The sequence below is a fragment of the Leguminivora glycinivorella genome, chromosome 10 (genome assembly GCF_023078275.1).
Source record: "Leguminivora glycinivorella isolate SPB_JAAS2020 chromosome 10, LegGlyc_1.1, whole genome shotgun sequence".
Lineage (NCBI taxonomy): Eukaryota > Metazoa > Arthropoda > Insecta > Lepidoptera > Tortricidae > Leguminivora > Leguminivora glycinivorella.
Window position 1 is genome coordinate 5,851,143 of NC_062980.1, and position 19,689 is coordinate 5,870,831.

The 19,689-nt window shown below is 37.8% G+C and overlaps 2 protein-coding genes across 2 annotated transcripts; one reads left to right on the forward strand and one right to left on the reverse strand.

Annotated features, from left to right (window-relative positions):
• The first annotated feature begins 504 nt into the window (after positions 1-504).
• Positions 505-19,485, forward strand: LOC125230341 (dynein regulatory complex subunit 2). The gene is given in 11 exon segments (XM_048135473.1): positions 505-639; positions 799-921; positions 5,417-5,530; positions 5,804-5,942; positions 7,185-7,408; positions 13,579-13,776; positions 14,294-14,488; positions 15,752-15,799; positions 15,802-15,903; positions 16,586-16,812; positions 19,267-19,485. Coding segments are annotated over 11 exon segments (1,650 nt in total). The 3' UTR covers positions 19,412-19,485.
• LOC125230122 (uncharacterized protein DDB_G0284459) lies at positions 9,032-11,159 on the reverse strand. Its single transcript, XM_048135153.1, has 5 exons — positions 11,088-11,159; positions 10,485-10,985; positions 10,202-10,414; positions 9,650-9,776; positions 9,032-9,251 (listed from the first exon to the last, which is right to left on the reverse strand). Exons 1-5 carry the CDS (start codon positions 11,142-11,144, stop codon positions 9,142-9,144), a joined length of 1,008 nt encoding a protein of 335 aa, XP_047991110.1. The 5' UTR covers positions 11,145-11,159; the 3' UTR covers positions 9,032-9,141.
• Positions 19,486-19,689: the final 204 nt, after the last annotated feature.

Here is a 19,689-nt window from a genome sequence, read left to right on the forward strand (position 1 = left end):
TTAAAAAAAAAATTTAAACATGGTCTAAAAAAACACTTTTATCGAAATTTGATTTTAGTGAAGGGTATTACATAATACATGAAAACGACATATTTGGATTTACCTTTGGCTTTTCGAAAAATTTAAGAGAGATGATAATTTTAAAGTAATTAAAACAAAAGTTTTGACCAAAAAACCAGTATTTGACCGTAAAGTTGTTCAACTCCGATGGCAAATATCACAGAAACAATGAGCTGTGATGTAATTATGAGACACTATTTTGTTTAAAGACGATGAGGCTTTAGACTCTCATAATATCAATGAATTCAAATCGTAGGTCATTGGCGCAAGGAACGCCATTAATTGCTGCTACGTGTCCATTAATTATTAGGTACTTAAATATTTTGTTAAACTTCTCATTAATTCTCTTCTCATCATTAATTTTGATTATAATTTGCACATAAACGCAACATGCAAAATTTTATTGTATGTATTGACAGTTACGAGGATAAGAAATAATTCAAAATGCCGAAGAAAGGGAAGGTGAACAAGCTCGCGCGCATGTCCGACGAAGAACGGGCTCGGTACTTACAACATCGCGCCGATATAGAAGAAGAGGCGCGCAGGCGCAAGCGAGATCTTATCGCACTATTCATCAAGGTATGTGCGTTTTCACATTATCCGATCCGATATCTGATGTCGGACCGATATCCTATACATTAAAAGCGCCATTTTTGATTTTTGCCTTTGAAATCCTTCCGACATCTGCTATCGGATCGGATAACGTGAAAACGGTCTAAAGAATCAGATAAGAATAAGATGAGGAAAGTAAGAGAAAGAGACAGAATAAATGAAGAACGTTCTCAATACTTACAACATCGCGCCGATATAGAAGAGGAGGCGCGCAGGCGCAAGCGAGATCTTATCGCCCTCTTCATCAAGGTAAGAAACAGATAAATATGAAGAAATAAAAGAACAATCAGATTAAATGAAAAACGGGCTAAATACTTACAACATTGAGCTAATATAGAAGAGGAGGCGCGCAGGCGCAAGCGAGATCTTATCGAGCTCTTTATCAAGGTACGATTCAGATAAGTATAAAGAAAGTAAGAAAACAAGGCAGATTAAATGAAGAACGGGTTTGATACTTACAACATCGAGCTGATATATAATAGAAGAGGAGGTGCGCAGGCGCAAGCGAGATCTTATCGCCCTCTTCATCGCGACATTATTGTTGTTGTATTAAGGTATGAAAATCATGAATAACGAATTCTCGAAGAACGTGCTCCCTATCTACGGCATATATGCTACGGCATATAGTTATAAGCATAGCATCTTATCGCACTCTTCAAAAAAAAAACCGGCCAAGTGCGAGTCGGACTCGCCCACCGAGGGTTCCGTACAAATTTCTTTCGTACTCATATTCATTTATTTGTAACGCCATTTTACACGTCAAGATTTGATTTATATACTTAGAGAATAAATAGACAGAAGATTGAAATTACAAAAAGTTAGGCAATATTCACATAAAAAATGAACAAAAATATTTTTCTAATTAGGTAATAAAAAAATTGTCATATTTAAGTGTAGAACGGGTGCTCGACAATTTTTTAAGCGATACTTAAAGTTCGACACACTAGGCGCTTCAACCACATACTTATTGCGGCAATTTATTATAGACGGCAGGGTCCATCAGACCATCACATGTGTTAATTTGTTGGATTTCGCCAATTTACGGTCGATACCTACTAACTTTCCGGCATTTCGAGTGTTGTACTTGGAATACATGTTGTTAGTTTTGTCACAGAATATATAATAGTACAGTTTTGTATGCTGCCAAGTTCTGTCTTACATAAATGGCTACCTGCATTATAACTATTGCAGGCAGTGTAAGGATTCTTATTTTTTAAAGAGTTCTTTGGCCGGAGTGTGTACCTACAGGTCGTTTCTGACAGCTCGTTTCTGAAAGCGAAATTGGTCTCAAACCTTACTACTGTCAACTCTGCAATTCTCTATTATAACATTTATAACCTTGTGTGTTACTGTGTTTGTTGTCCCAAATAAATTAAACAAATTGAAACTGTTTCTTCCATGTCATCTGGATCAGATGTGACAACTGTATCTTAGACAATATCCTCCCCGCCGTTATCATCAGTGTCTTCCTTTATCCTGGGGGTGTCGTTGACTTTCGGTCCGGAGGTAGCGGGTTCAAATCCGGCTCTTACCAATTACTTTTTTCTGAACTTATGTGCGAAATGTCATTTGATATTTGCCAGTCACTGTTCGGTAAAGGAAAACATCGTGAGGAAACCGGACTAATTCCAATAAGTCCTAGTTTCGGGTTGGAAAGTCAGAAGGCAGTCGCTTTCGTAAAACTAGTGCCTACGCCAAATCTTGGGATTAGTTGTCAAAGTGGACCCCAGGCTCCCATGAGCCGTGGCAAATGCCGGGATAACGCAAGGAGGATGATGAATGGGGATGGGCACGGAACGAAAGCAACTTACTGATTCCTGTGCAAACCAAAGTAGGTACCATGCAGCTGCTTCGGAAGAAATACTGAAGTTAATATTTTGCCGGTGCACTACAAATTGTAGTAGTGGTAGATGTGGGTGTGAGAAGGCCTTTATGTACAGCTAATTGTATTGTTACCTGTTGTGTGAATGCATTTATACAGCATCGTAATACAATCATGTTCATGAAATACATATTTTACACGTTTATCACATACATTTGTTGTTTAATTTCGTTTTAAAGTCGTATAATTGTTCAACAGTACATGACACAGAAGCATATGTCTACATATTATGAAAGGTATTTGAATGATCTACAAGATTTTTTAAGAAAACATTTGTCTAAGATAAATATTTTTGAAGATATGGAGCAATGTATGAAGCAAAAAGTGGGGGGAAAACTATTTTTAAAAAATTAACAGTTTTTCGGAGCTCATACCTAGATAATGGTTAAGAATAAAAAAAAAGTTTCCAGATCAAAGTTATAGAGAATTTTATAAGCTTTCGAAGTGTAGTAAACCAAAATTTCGTATGACGCATAGTTTTTGAAATATGAGCAAAAAACCAAAAAATGGGACCTTTTTCATCACCCCTCTTCGAGCTCACGTCCAAAGTCCGAGGACTTTTAGTATGTATGTCTCCTGACTACCCCTAACAACATCCCATAGTGAAACTTTCTGCTTTCGGCCATTCCACCTAGACCCCCCTTTTGAGCATTCATTAACTGATCTAATAATAAAGAGTACTATCGTACAGTATGGCCACCCCCGCTCCCCGCTGAAAGTGCCGCCAACCCCCTCTCGGTTACCTCACAGTTACCGCCTGTCAATAACACGAACATTCGACCTGTCATATTTCACTCATACAAGCATAGTACGTTCACCTACACAAGCTAAGACTGTGTGCTAGGAATGCGCTTCTTTCAATATATTTGATCGCCAGTGTCCGAGGTGTGCTAAGAAGCAAAGAAGATCGCGTATTATAGACTCAAAGTAAAATGTGTAATCACAGTGCATAGACTGCCATCTCTCGACGTAGGCTTAAGACTTTTGAACCTCCGTTTTGGCAATTTGGCCCATATTCTTAGCTTGATATGTTTTAAAATATCAAATATATTAGCGCCATCTAGCTGAGCCCTTCTTCTGTGTGGTACTGAGGTAAGTACGTTTTTTTCTTAGACTTTATCTGTCTATACGGAGTGATATATGTCTTTGGCTAGAAGTATAGGTACTCTAATGAGCATTATTGTATTTAGCGGCGTCTCTCGGCAAAATTTACTAAGTAATTTACGCGACTTGAACTTGTGCGAACCTTTAGGCATGGAAAGTCACATGAAAAGTTGTCGAAACTAATAATAGATGGCGCTGCATTTGAATTTCTTGACTGATAACTCTAATACTAAATTGAATATACTCTAAGGTAGAGCAGAGTCTAACTGGGGAAGTACCTCCGCTTTACAAAAGACCGCAGTCAAGTAGCACTAGACCTTACTCAATGTTGTGTTCCTGCCGGTAAGTAAGGCAGCCAGAGCTCAACGAGACAATAGATTGTCCTTTGAGTCGTCGGCACCCAGGCCCCTTCTAACTACAGGTTTGTACAAGTTTCTAATGAGTCGGCAACGCACATGTGCCACTCCTTGAGTGGCAGGCGTCCATAGGTTACAGTGACCGCTTTCCATCAGGCGGACCGTATGCCTGTTTGCCACCTACGTGGTACAAAAAAACTCTCGACGAATTCACCTTAAACATTAAAAACTAAATCAAAATCGATTGATTCGTTCGGGAGCTATGATGCCACCTGGATGCCACAGACAGACAGACAGACAGACATGTCAAGCGTCAAACCTATTATTATTATAACACTCCGTCGTTTTTGCGTTGGTGGTTAAAAATAAGAAACCTCCTTCAAAACTATAATAAAACACAAGTTTCTATGAAAATTGGTCAAGTGCGAGTCGGATTTCGACATTTCCATACAAACAGGTCATGAGCGCCTGACGAGATGTAATGGCAACGTACACTAAATTTCGTATTTTCAATTTCGTATATTTCGGAAACGATAAGAGATAAAGCAAAATAGACTTCAGATTTTGGTTGTCGGTGGCACAATGTTTTTGTTTTCGTATATAATTATACACCTTTTTTTGGACCTATGTGGGCAATATTATGGTCAGTGAAGTTCTAAACGGTCTTAAGCGCCTCCTTTTTAGTAGGAACTTAAGTCATTTTGGAAAATGAATTTTTTTTTAACAATTTCTGAAACAAAACGAAACAGAAATTAATTTCTTTTGTACCTGTCCAACGCGCCTACACAATTTTAAGACGTTTAGTAACTACTTGCAGCGGCAGTGAGTGAAATTCGTAATCTAAGTTTTTTTCTCTTAAGTTCGACTTACGCTTGACTGTAGATTTCTGATAGGTTTTCCTGTAATCTACAGGTAGAGGGCTATCTCGTGTATTTTTTTGAAAGTTTTACGCTAAGTAGTTTCGGAGATAAGGGGGGGGGGAATGGTCATTTTTTGCTTATTTTCTTAAATTACTTCTAAATTACCGAAACAAAAAATATAAAAATATATATTTCAGATGCTGGTAAAATGCTCTTTCATTTGATATGTAACACAATATAGTTTTAATAACTTTGATTTTTAATTTTCAATTTTACCCCCCAAACGTGACCCCTGTGATTAAATTTAATTTAATTAAATTACATGTCCGTCTTTGGGCCACAGGTTTACATACGTGTGCCAAATTTCAAGTAAATCGGTCCAGTAGTTTCGGAGAAATCGGCTGTGACAGAGGGACAGACAGACACGCGAGTGATCCTATAAGGGTTCCGTTTTTCCTCTTTGAGGTACGGAACCCTAAAAAAAACGCGCTGAGAATATTTGTTAAGAAGCATTTATTTTAAATTTAATTCCTAATTCACAGAACAAACTCGACAAGGAGCAAGCGTTCAGTCGTACAAACACAGCAAAATTAAATCAGGCCTGGCGGTACATTTTGCGTCGCGTAAAATGCAAGCAAATGGCACTAGAGATACAGGTAAGCCACTATTCTAACTTGCCTGTTTTTATTAAAATCGAGAGGTACGATTCGCCAAATGGTTATGTGACAAGTATTTAATTCTGCTCTTAGATTTCCTTAGCTTCCTCTTCAAAGTGTGCAACCATCAAATGCAGTTTACGTTTATTCATTTGATCTTACGCTTAGTTTAACCCTATACATCTTATGAATTAATTAGAAGCCCTTAATTCATTCATTGCCAAGACCCAAGATTAATTTTGTATCGTCGCTAAAGAGTTCAAAGATTTACAGGGAGCCATGAGCAGTTTCAACTTCATGGTGGAACGGAAAGATCGGCTACTAGAGTCGCTATCGAGAGCAGTCGAAGACTCAGACGAGCAACATCGCCGCGCCTTTCAGGCTCACACTGAGACCTTAAGCTACTTCCTAAGTAAGCCCTTTTAACCCTTAAATGCATGAATTTTTCTTTTAACGAGATATTAATATATGTGATAGACAATTGTTTTCTGACTCTGGGAAAAATAATAAAAAAAATATCTAAGATCGATTTTTATACTAAATCAGTGTTAGAAGTTAAATAGACCAAATCTTATTTATATAAATATATCGTCATTGGTAAGTTTTATTAAAAAAAAATGGCTACTATTAAAAAGGTACACTATTTGTGATACCTTTATGATACAATGTTTAAACATAAACTAATTACTAACTCCGAAAAAATCAGCCTAAATCACATAAGTACTAAAAATCGCCATCGTCCCGTTTTTTCATACTTTTCCGCCATTTCATCTTAATCCTTAAAGAATAAATAGTAAATCATTATATTATTTAATTTATTTAATTGTATATTAAATAATAATAAATACTGAATGATAATTAAGCTATAAATGTGATTTTGGATATCTACATATTGAGATTTGAGACACAGGCCATCAAATATTTGATGCATATATACATCACCATGCATTTAAGGGTTAAGCCTTTTACATAAGCAAGCTACGGACAAATCTCTTTAGGTACATGAGCAGTCTTCATTCCACAAGGGCTGGTTGTTGGTGCGTTGCGCGTTGTCGAGGGCAGCTATCACCATCTCCGATTCCAAGCCCATACCTAGACTTTCAACTAGGTACTTCCTTAGTAAGCTCTAAGTATTATTAACAATACATGACCAGTCCAACTTCACGGAGGAACGCAAGGACCAGTTGAAGCTTTAAGTAAAGTCGTAAAACTGTTGACCGAAGAGCTGGCGACTCGCAGATAAGCATTACAATACAACGGTGAAATGTCGCTAGGCTTCGCAACGTATCTATGTAACATAAAAAGACAGACTAGACAGACTATGTTACAATACCTCAAGAGCATATTTTATCTAGATTTAAGCATAGTTATTAAGTTACAGATATGCGTAGTCTTAGTTAGGTATATGCTTAGCTAGTGTTTTTTTTATATACTAAATAAATATCACATTTCCCATATAATTTCCAGGGTACCATTGAAGAAGAGATATGATTTGTTTTAGATTTTCTTTTGTTAACAATAACTTAAATTTACCCTTAATGTACCCCTTACGTTTCATTAAAGTGTTGGCTTCGGCTCCAAACACGCCTCCCAAAGGTCCGAAATACCCTATGGTTTCCGTGATGGGAATTTAATTTGCAAACAATACTTTTAGACATAGGTTCCCAACGTCTCGACAAGCTGCAGACGGAGTACGAGCATCAAAAGAACAGTCTTCTAGACAGCTGGGATAAAGAGGAAGGGGACAAAATAGACAGCCAGGAGCAAGCTGAGACCAAGCTGATGCTCATCACTTACATCCAGGATCGGGACTTCCAGGTGGAGAAGAAAGAGAAGGGAATAAAACGAGCGACTGCTAAAAATGATGCAAGATTAGAGGTGAGCAAAACGTAAATAATTAAATATAATAGGCACCGGTGTTTAAATTTATTCATAACTAGCTTTTGCCCGCGTCTGTGCTCGCGTTAGAATGAAACAATTCAACTATCTCTACTTAAAAAATTGCACCAAATCGTCGCTCCGTTTTGCCGTGAAAGACGGACAAACAAATAGACACACACTAGACTTTCCCATTTATAATATTAGTATGAATTTTGGTAGTATTTATTGATTGGATTATTTATAAATTTCGGTGCAGCAAAAAGTAACAATAGGAAAACACATTCAATAAAATCAGTATAAATAATAAATGAAATAACCACGAAGCAATGACGCAACATGTTGTTTAGATAGCTGAATTTAATTTTATTATGCGTAAACACCATGTATACATGCTTTAGATGGACAGGCGCACCAAAATGATAAAATGTATGATTCATTACAAACTGTTATTATACTTTTTCATATACAGGGTGTAAACCTAATACGGGCGAACCACTTAACGGTGGTAAGTATAGGACATAAAAAATGGAATTAGATAACTTTTACTTAAAATTGAAATATTTTTTTATCCATACAAAATAATTCGGCCCGCAACGTAATGCAAACACACTCGCGTTAACCGCTGGTTGACAGTTGTCATTGATTGTCATCGCAACCACGTTGCTGCTGGGAAATTTTTCAAAAAATCATTATGGGGTGAAAATTTAAAGTAACTCAAAAACACCTCTTAATTAATGATAACAATATTGATTTATATGCCTGGTTTCATTTATTGCCCTTATTAGGTTTACGCGCTGTATTGTAAAGTAACAGTCTTTTTTAAAGCGTCCTCCACACTCGCGCGCGTATCGCGGCGGCGCGATGCAACGAACGCGAGTGTGGATTCGATACGCAGAAAGAATCCACACCATTTTTTCAATGATTATTTTTGTAAACTGCTATAAGATATAAAATAACTTTAGGCTAGGCTTGTCCAAAAACGGAGCCTAATTCATAATTCATAATTTCTTTATTGCATCCATGGTTACATCTAGGTGTTACATATTTATATTGGTTTCACATGGACCCTGACTGGGTACAGCAAGTCTTAAATCTAAATTATGCTAGGTATTGAATCGATTATAATATTACAATATTGAATTTAACAAGGTAATTATGTAAAAGTATATAATAGGAAACAATGAAATAGGACATAAAGGTAGGTATGTCAAAAAAGAATTAAAATTATGAATGTCACTTGAAGTTGCTACGTATACCAAAATAGATAATATGTCACAGAATATTCAATTAAGAGGGTAAGAAAATAAAAATAAGATTAAAATTATATTAATTAAATTGGCGTGTGTAAATTTGAACTAAAACTTTTCATCATTGCATTTTCATCATTCTTTCAGCATTCATTTTCATCATTCTTTTCATCCAAAAAATCATTAAGTTTATAGTAGCACTTACTTAGTAATAAATTCTTCAATTCGTTATTAAATTGTTTGTGTGATGTCTGAGTTTTAATATCGTCACTAAGTTTATTATATATTTTGATAGCCATCATTTTTGGGCTTGTTTTGTGTATGTGTAGTTCTGAACGTTCCGGTGGACAAATTCAAACAAGTATTGCATTGATTAAATTGTATATTAAACCCATAGTAAAATTGACAAGGATAAAAATCACATTCAAATAATAAAAGTATTAGTATGTATGACACACAAAAACGGTTAACAATAGCATGTGTTCAGTATTTAATTTTGAAATCATCTTTCCAATCGTCGCAGTTCGCGCGGCCCTTCTCAGATAAACACATCATCAAATTCTTTGAGAATTCACACTTGTCGTCTGTGTTTTCTGAAAAACAAAGAATGCTTTCAATCTTGCAGGTTGGTACCTAGGTGGTAGGTATCTAGATTGCAAAACATAAAGTTCCTTCATAATTAATTAGTAATTTAGTAAATAAAATATAATAGTACATTACGATACAAGTTTGAAAAGAAGGAAGTTCGAAACGAGTGGCGATAAATTTAAATCGACACGAGTTACGAATTTCCTTTTCGCACGTGTATCGTACGACGTTTTTCAGTACAGATGGCCCTCCGAAGTTTCGGCCCTCTTTATATTCAGATGGCCCTCTGACATATAATGAACCACTTCTCGCACTAGCGCAAAAAAAAAAGAAAAATCACTTAAATCGTTACAACTATGAAATCGTTGACTATGGATAAAATATAAATTTAAAAGTTCATTACCATTATAAAGTATTTGAAAGCACTCATCGATAGATTCTTGTAGAAAATCTTTCAAATCTTCATTCCTGACGTCTTTTGTTATCGCGTGTGTTACGAGGTACCTATCTGGCATGCCGTTGTCTCCAGTCTGAAATTCAGTTGTAAAATAAGCACTTAAGTTTTGGAAATTTATAGTGTAGCTAATGGGAATACCTTATGGTGCTAAAAAAACAATAGCTATTAATTAGCTATTTATCCTGGTATTAGTAGATAATATGCCGCATGTTATCGTATATTACATAGCTTTATTGGCTTTATACTTTCCTTGTTCATATTAGTCCATTACTAAGGGCCAATAGCATCAACCACAGTTGATAGACACATGAACGTCATATAACAAAATCTAGTCTATAGAAGTTTCCATACAAAAAATAATCCGAACGGTAAATTCAGCGACACTGTTTGGTGCAACTGACCCCTAAGCCCATCTACCTAATTCTTATCTTGATGAAATGAAATCTATAATGAAAAAAAAAAACAAAAACAAAATGACCACTAAGTTTAATAAAATACCATCTCCAATTCCTCGAGGAAGCAATGCAGCACGCATCCTTTATTATCGCTATCCTTGCTGGAGTTGTTCTCATTGGAGTTCCTCTCGTCGTTCCCGTCTCCAGACCGCGAGGAGTTAGGGTTGTATTGGCTACGGTACCCAGAGTTCTTGCTAGGACGCTCGCGCCGGTATCTCTGAGAATTCTGCGTGGAGCGGTACGGATTAAAACGATCCTAAAACACAAAAAATAAGTTGTACCTACTATACTCAGCTATTATCCTCAATTATTTCTTCAATACTTACGTTTCCATATTCTTGACTATGAAAATCTTCTCTGCCGTTAATCATGTCGTCTCGCCTATACCTATCGTCACGTCCCATCCAATCATCTCTACTACTCCTATCATTTTGACCATCCATCCTATCACCCCGTCCACCCATTCTATCATTCCTTCCATCACTCTGATAATGTCTACTGCTGCCTCTTTCATCGCTATCCATTCTGTCCCTACCTCCCATACGATCTCTGCTCCCCATTCTATCGTTTCTACCTCTATCGTAGCCTCCATGATCGTCTCTATCATGATCATGTCTATCAACTCGACTGCCTACTCTGTCTTCTCTACTCGATTGTTCGTCTCTCATGTCCCAGCGATTTTGGTTTTTCCTCCTCGATTCTCTCCAGTCCTGGTCAGAGTATCTGCTGTCACTTGAGTTTCTTCCTTCATTTCTTCTCACACAGTTCATGTAAATCCTTTTCAGTTCATCTTCTTTGGGACCTCCATCCGATCGGCAATTGAGGGCCTGTTTTATACGACAAGAAATATCACGTTTTTGTCGATATTTTTGTAATAACTGGTTATACGAAGAGTTAGGTAGGTTAAAGTATCAGTCAAAACTACTCACAAAACAATGCACGATCAACACACAAAGTATGACGAGGCAACATGTGAAAAGCCGCATCTTCACGCGGCTGCACCAGCGACAATGGTGGCGGTGGTCACGCAGCATCCTATTATAACGAGCTCCACGCATCACTGCACGAAGGGTCACAGTCAAACAACAGCCAAATAACTTAATTATCTAATGGACTGCGGGATATGGAAGTGAATTTCGTACTTCTTTATGTAGATTTATAAATATGGGTAGTAGTACCAGTAGTATAGGAGAAAAATTTCACACCTAAGGATGCTGAAGGTGAAGACCATGCGAAGTGGAAAAGGCTAGGCCGGGAAAACGCTAGGTTAAAGAATAAGAATGAAAGTATAGGTAAGATATGAGTATACGTAAACATTAGTCTTATATTGTATAAAAAATGTGTTGAATAAAATAGTTACCTAGCTACTTATCTCCTTTAAGTCTATTATTTTGTGTAGGTACTTTTAATCTTTTCTATTGAAGCTGGCTGTAAACTCATACTTAATTTTAAACACCTTAATATGTGACGTCATCTGGGTAAAGGGACCTTATTGTCGATGGCGCTTACGTCCCGCGGCGTCGTATTTGTACACGAACATCGCTCATAACGCCGTAAGCGCCATCGACAATAAGGTCTCTTTACCCAGATAATGTCACATATTTATCTCGTTATGGTTAGTTTAGGTAGATTTTGATGTAGTTTAGCCCATAAATGGTACGGCTGATAGATTTTATTAGGTATTAAGAAGGAGATGGATATTTTCTTTCACTGGGCATAGAGTGATGGGTGTAGGTTTCCCTTTCCATAATCATTCAGTAGTTCTACAGGAAAAAGACTGTTTAAAATGAAAGGATTTTTCCTTCTCTTGGCTCAAACGACGAAAATATCATATATCATACTTTGAATTGCGAACAATCTGTGCCCCATTTCATATCACTGGCATGTCACGCACAATGGCCATGTCACCGAACATCTGTCACGGCTGTCACTGTCAAATGTCATCTTCAGAGCGGAAGCGTGCGGCTAATCACCGGATGTCGGTCATGACCAATCGAAAATTGCGATGAATCGCCATCATATGCTTGACATGTTGTGGCGCCATGGTTCGAAACATAAGGTGAAATACCCCATAATGGACGGTGACGCCATTATGGACAAAAAAACACAAATCCTTAAAAATAAGTATCTAAAATTAGTTTCTAAAAACTGACGGCTATGTACCATAAACTAGAGTTGTAGAGCTGTTTCATTTTGAAGTTTCAATTAATTCGGTTATTTCTGAAGGATTTGGCGACAAGATAAAATTCATCAGTTTACTGAAAAAAAATATTAAGACGAATTCTTAGTAATGCTGCTAAGAGAGTTGAGTTCATGTATAAAATAATAAAAAAATAATACTCGGTGTAAACTTGAATGCGTTTTACTTACTGCATTAAGCATGAGATAAGGTATAAAACATACTAGTTTGTTGCTCCAAATATATAAAGAAATGGCGTTATTTTGCGAGTGTCCATTACTGGAACCGAAAAACTGCCTACCTCCTATGATGGACAAGGAACAATTTACAAAACCAAAATTTACAAGAAACAATCCTATTTTAAAATAACTCTAATTGTATTTATGGTATATAAAATTGACTCATTGAGTATCAATTGGCTTTAAAAGTAAAATTTTAAACTTATTTCACTGTCCATAATGGGGGATCCATTACTGGAGAACTGCCGTCCATAATTGGAGAAAACACACCTAGTTTTAATTTGTTAAGTATGAAGAAACTATTAGGAGTATCCATTCTGCAATACGCTTGAAATGTAAAAGAAGGATAGGACATTCAAGATTTAACACGCTTAGCGGTAGAATTTCTACATTTATGAGTGAAATATCAAAAACAGGCGAAAATTTTCCTTAAACTGTCCATGATTGGGTCCGTTACCTTAATACCTACTTTTCAGTACATTTGGTGTTTTTCCGCACTAGTTCGTAAAGTACTGCATTTCTTGTCAGGTCAAAACTTCAAAGGGCCATATTATTTACTGGAAAACGTCGTAAGACACACGCATGCGAAGAGGAAATTCGTAACTAGTTTCAAACTTCCTCTTTTCCGCACTTGTATCGTAATGAAAAATCCGCGCATGGCGTGAAGAACTCGATAAGGACAATAAGTCACTCGTAAGGACCTAACAAAGTTGATCCATTAACCTCTTGATTTGTTCTAAATTCAAATTTCAATAAAAAAATATCTTCATTCCACCAACGAAATTTAGGTAAAAGGTAGATATGATTTTTTTTTTAAATATGGTATACTTATCTATTTATTATCCCCAACTACCTGTCAAACTTCTTAATACGAAGATTTCAGGAGCCAGATTAAAGAAAATCGCTTTTAATCTTATTGAAATATAATAAACTAGATACCTAACTAAAGTACTTTCGTACATACTTTTCTAGCTACTTACACGTTTACCTCTTTGTTTCTAGCACGAAGAAGAAATGAGAAACCTCTGTCGACCAAAGAAGCTTCAAATAGAGATGTACTGGCACCAACTCCGGGAAGTATACAACTCTTACTTGGAAAAGTTTAATCCAATCATGAGCCACTACAATAGTCTGCGAGAAAAGGACGACTTCTACCAGAAGGATATAGCTAGGAACGAGATGCAAATACAACAAGCTTCGGTAAGAATATCTTTATGGTTGAAAATTGTTATATGTATTTATATTTTTGCGGCCTTCGAAGTAACTTAAATTATTATTGCAGGCGACTATAAGTAATCTAAATTGCAAAATGTAGGTAACGTAGAGTACCTATAGTTATAATTGTTATAAATTATACTAGTCCATGTTATTAATATATATTTATTGAAAAGGCGTTTAGGATATCTCTTGAGCACACCTAGCACACAGTCTGAAGCTCGTGTAGGTGAACGCGTAGGTACTATGCTTGTATGAGTGAATAAGACGGGTTGACTGTTCGCGTTTTTGACAGGCGGTAACTGTGAGGTAACCGAGAGAGGGTGGGCGGCACTTTCAGCGGGGAGCGGGAGTGGCCATACTGTACGATAGTACTATTTATAATACGTCTTGAGCGACCTCCTTCGCCTCCTAAATAAATACACTATATTTGATCGATTTTCAGGAACATAAAGTTTCCATTTCTATAATATTTTCAAACATCCAACACTTTTATTTTCAGGAATTGATTTTAACTCTGCAAAGGGAATGGGTGAAATCTACAAACACTATGGCCGCGAAGTTAAAAAGAATGTTAACGCACAAAGAGGACTTGGCAAAGAAGTACTGGCAGATGAAGAGAGACGCAAAGATAGAACGGAGCAGGACGGAAGAATATCTGGCAACGATGGTGGATGCCAGTCAAGACGCCACCAAAGTACGTTACATATCAAATATTTTTTTCATCGAGATTACTTATTGATGTAGGCGGTCGGGGTGGTGTAGCGGTCAAACACGTCAGCCGCGATAGCTGGAGACCCGGGTTCGATTCCCAGCTTCGCCACCAGTGGGCTTGATCGCTTTTTCTTTAGTGTGTGGTATCTATTTCAGTTTATATGATTAGATTGAATTAAGTTTTTGGTGTGAGACACACTTTTTAATTTTACAAAACAAATAAAATGCGATGTAAGGTGAAATACCCCGTTAGCACTAGAAAGCTTGAAATTTGGTACCAGACGGTATACGGTGACGCCATTATGGACAAAAAAACACAAATCCTTAAAAATAAGTATCTAAAATTAGTTTCTACAAAACTGACGGCTATGTACCATAAACTAGAGTTGTAGAGCTGTTTCATTTTGAAGTTTCAATTAATTCGGTTATTTCTGAAGGATTTGGCGACAAATAAAATTCGATCAGTTTACTGAAAAAAATAAAACGAATTCTAGTAATGCTTTTGAGACCATTGTTCATTAAAAAAATAAAAAAAAATACTCAAAACTTGAATGCGTTTTACTTACTGGATTAAGCATGAGATAAGGTATAAAAATACTGTTTGTTGCTCCAAATATATAAAGAAATGGCGTCAGAGTGTCCATTTTGAGAAAACCTAAAACCCTACACCTGAGCTATGATGGACAACGAACAATTTACAAAACCAAAATTTACAAAACAAACAATATTTTAAAATAACTCAGGTATTTTATTTATGGTATATAAAATTTACTCATTATATCACATTGGCTTTAAAAGAAAATTTAAACTCCATTTCACTCCATGGGGGATCCATTACTAGAAGCTGCCATAATATTGGAGAAAGAACATAGTTTAGTTTTGTTAAGTATGAAGAAACTATTAGGAGTATCCATTCTGCAATACGCGTTGAAATGAAAGGATAGGACAAGATTTAACAGCTTAGCGGTAGAATTTCCATCCCTATCAAGTGAAATATCAAAAACAGGCGAAAATTTTCCTTAAACTGTCCATGATTGGGTCCGTTACCTTAGGTATTTTTAATAGGTTGTACGTTCAGTTACAAACCAAACAAACGAAGAGAAATATCTGAACATTTTCCATCCACTTTAAATATTAGTTCCATCCACTCATAAAGTTAGATATTTTTGTTCGCGTTGTAAACGTTGATGCAACTGAACGCTGATTACCTAATATCAGGATCTACATATTGGAATAAAAATTGCAGCGTCTCGAGGATGTAAAGGAGAAGTTGGATAAAATATCGCAGATGGCAGAGATATATGCCGCAAGTACGAGGTGGAAGGAGACAACGATGTGATGCAGAGCGAGGGAGCCGGGGAGCTGCTGGAGTTTGAGAACCTGGACGGAGCTATGGTCGTAAGTTCCCAAACTTTTAGAAATTAAATTTAAAAGATACTTGCAAAACTTTTTAAAGGTATAAAAATGGCAAAAAATGGCCGCCAATGCCGCCATTGATCGTCTCAGACATAATGTAATAGGTATGCATTATACTTATAATAGGACCTATAGATACTTATATTAAACTAGCTTTTGCCCGCGGCCTCACTCGCATCAAATTCGAAAATTGTGGAATGCTTCATACAAACTTCCCCCCCCCCCCCCCCCCCCCCCCCCCCCATTTTAGGGAAGTGGAGAGTTAGAAAGAGACAAAAAGTAGCCTATGTAAAGCCGGGTCCGCTGCAACGTGTTTTTGAGCTTTTGTAACACCTAACATGTTTTCCATTTGTCGCGGCAAACATGTTTGAGTGTTTTTGCTAACAAAAACGCTAAAGCCACGCCCCTTTTATGAGAAAAACATGTTAGGTGTTAGAAAAATACAAAAACACGTTGCAGCGGACTCGGCTTCACTCTCCATCCCTTCAACTATGTCCACATCACGTCAATTCGTCGCTAAGTGTTGCATTGAAAGACGGGCAAACAGAAAACAGACACACACATTTTCCCATTTATAATATGTATTAGTATGGATAATCTGCTTAGCATATCCCCACTCAATCATCGTTTACCTACTTAAAACCACGTGTTTATATTGTTCTAGAACGAATACAAGGAATACACCAAGATGGACAAGTTGATGCTAAAAATGAATAAAGTGAAAGTCCAGACAATTTGCCTTCGAGCCGAGAAAAATAAGCTGGCCAACGAGAATGTGCAGCTCAAGCATTATATCAAGAGGTTCTTGACAGAGTTGGCCCTGAAGGGGACGAAGGCTAGGCCGCATAGTGTAGCCATGCCGACAAAGAAGACGGAAACTGGGAGACCCTTGTAAGTATTGATTAAAAGGTTTGTATTTTTAACAAGCATTATATCAAGAGGTTCTTGACAGAGTTGGCCCTGAAGGGGACGAAGGCTAGGCCGCATAGTGTAGCCATATCGGCAAAGAAGACGGAAACTGGGAAACCCTTGTAAGTATTGATTGAAAGGTATGTATTTTTAACAAGCATTATATCAAGAGGTTCTTGACTGAGTTGGCCCTGAAGGGGACGAAGGCTAGGCCGCATAGTGTAGCCATGGCGGCAAAGAAGACGGAAACTGGGAAACCCTTGTAAGTATTGATTGAAAGGTATGTATTTTTAACAAGCATTATATCAAGAGGTTCTTGACCGAGTTGGCCCTGAAGGGGACGAAGGCTAGGCCGCATAGTGTAGCCATATCGGCAAAGAAGACGGAAACTGGGAAACCCTTGTAAGTATTGATTGAAAGGTATGTATTTTTAACAAGCATTATATCAAGAGGTTCTTGACTGAGTTGGCCCTGAAGGGGACGAAGGCTAGGCCGCATAGTGTAGCCATGGCGGCAAAGAAGACGGAAACTGGGAAACCCTTGTAAGTATTGATTAAAAGGTATGTATTTTTAACAAGCATTATTAATTATTATTAAGGGTTCTTTGACAGAGTTGGCCCTTAAGGGGACGAAGGCTAGGCCGCATAGTGTATCAATGCCGGCAAAAAAGATAGATGCTGGGAAAGCCTCGAATGTATTCACTAAAAGATCTGTAATAGATATCTTATACTTTTAAACGAGCAATTCTTGTATATTTATTTATTTATTTATTTATACTGACGATCTCGGAAACCGCTCTAACGATTTCGCTGAAATTTGTTATGTGGGGGTTTTTGGGGGTGAAAAATCGGTCTAACTTATCCTTAGGTCCCGGAAAACGCGAATTTTCGAGTTTTCATGTGTTTTTCTTCGCGCGCCATCTCGTGTGTAGTAGTTGTACTGTTAAGACAAAATTCTTTCGGTCGATGTAAGTACTATTTATTGCAAACACTAGATGGCGACACAGGTCAAGGCTAAAACGAATAGAAAAATACACTATTTCAGTTTTTGTGGCGAAACGCGCGCCATCTCGTGTGGAGTAGTTGTGTTGTTAAGACAGAATTCTTTCGCTCGATGTAGGTACTATTCATTTTTGAACTAGATGGCGACACATGTCAAGGACACGAAACAGAACCGAGCGAAGCTCGGTCGCCCAGATATTAGGTATTTAACAAGTAGGTATTACATCAAGAGGCTCTTGACCGAGCTGACCCTACGAAGGCTAGGCCGCATAGTGTATCCATGCCGGCGAAGAAGACAGATGCTGGGGAAGCCTCGTAAGCATCTCAAGCTAATCTCAAGTAGATTAACCAACAGGTTAACAATTGATTACCTAAATTACCTCCTTCTAGTCCATCACTTCGGTGCCTCTGCTTCTCAACATGAGCTTCGGATACGTAGTCACATTTACTTACATATTCAGGCTCCGTAGCCAAATGGCATTTCTGCGACACGAAACGCCACCGAAACGCCGCAGAAATGTCTGGCTCTGTCGCGCCAATACGGAAGAGCGATAGAGATAGACAGCTACGAAAGAGATATTATCGTGAGCGTTTCGTGAGCGTTCGTGCAGTTGGCTACGCACATAGGCTAGTCACCTTGGCTCGGCGCTTCCCACCCACGACCGTGTCAGGTCACATATACCTACATATTATAGTGATCGGATCGGATTTTCCGCTGCAACACTGGGTGAATGACCTCAAAGTATAAATAATATAGGAAAGCCCCGGGATTCCACAACTTGCGTTAATTCAATAAACTTGAATAACATTTTGACACATTTTCTACTTGGCATTTCACAATGTTGCATCCAAATATCTGATCACTGTTTTTTATGCGATAGGAGGCAAACAAGCACAGGTCACCTGATGGTAAGCGATCGCTGCCGCCCATGGACACCCGAAACACCAGAAGTCGTTGAGGTGCGTTGCCGGTATTTAATATGGGTATACGCTCTTTTCTTGATGGATATTATGGATAGATTGGATAAGTATTCGCTCAGGCAGGCAAGCATGGTCGCGCCGTCCCTATCGCACTTACAAATAGTGCGATAGGGACGGCCAGATGTTTTATCATTTATCACGCTACCATGCTTGCCTGTGTGGTTTAGGATCCTACATCTCGCGAGTTTGTATTAGGCTGGTAAGTTGTATCTAAAAGTCTAATATTAAGGCGCCTGTTCTTTACGTCACCATCGCCCTGCTCTTTTGCTGCTCCCGCACTGAGTTGGAGTGAGTCCCTGAACATTGCGCCATCGCGCTGTCCCTGTGACTCCATGTTATGTAACATTTATAACAGCCCAGTGTGTGAGCACCATTTGAAAATATAACATAAGTAATTAAGTACCTACAGGAATAAAAATACAGCACTATCTCATGCTAATTGTAACCATTACAGGGATCGCCCAGTAACATGCGTAGAAGGCGCCCTATCGAACGCAGTCCTTCACGAGAAACGAATGAAGTTAGAAGCCCGGAAACAGAGGGAATGCGCCATACGATCTTATCCCCGAGTCCAGTGCTGGATAGACAATGCTTCTTAAAAATATTTTTCCCCTCACTAGCTCGGAAACACGCGTTTTGTCTTTGTCCTTTAATACCAGCGGGTAAAAACGCATTTTATCCAGTAGTGGGTAAAGTAATTTGACCTTGAATAAAATCAAATGAACTGCTTTAAAATTGATAAAAGTATGTGAATCGGGTAATAAAGATGATTTACCACCTGTGGAGCTACTGGATGCAGTGATAAACGCATTTTTTGCGTTGTAGTTTCCTCGCTATAGTGAGGGGAAAAGTTTTGTGTTACACTCGGGTGCAAATG

What these genes read in the sequence shown, in the direction of transcription:
- LOC125230122 (XM_048135153.1), bottom strand. Translation starts at nt 11,144, where the DNA reads ATGCGGCTTTTCACATGTTGCCTCGTCATACTTTGTGTGTTGATCGTG. An exon ending in TGTTGATCGTGCATTGTTTT is followed by an intron (nt 10,986 to 11,087) that starts GTGAGTAGTTTT and finishes CGTATAAAACAG; the next exon opens with GCCCTCAATTGCCGATCGGA. An exon ending in ATAGTCAAGAATATGGAAAC is followed by an intron (nt 10,415 to 10,484) that starts GTAAGTATTGAA and finishes TTTGTGTTTTAG; the next exon opens with GATCGTTTTAATCCGTACCG.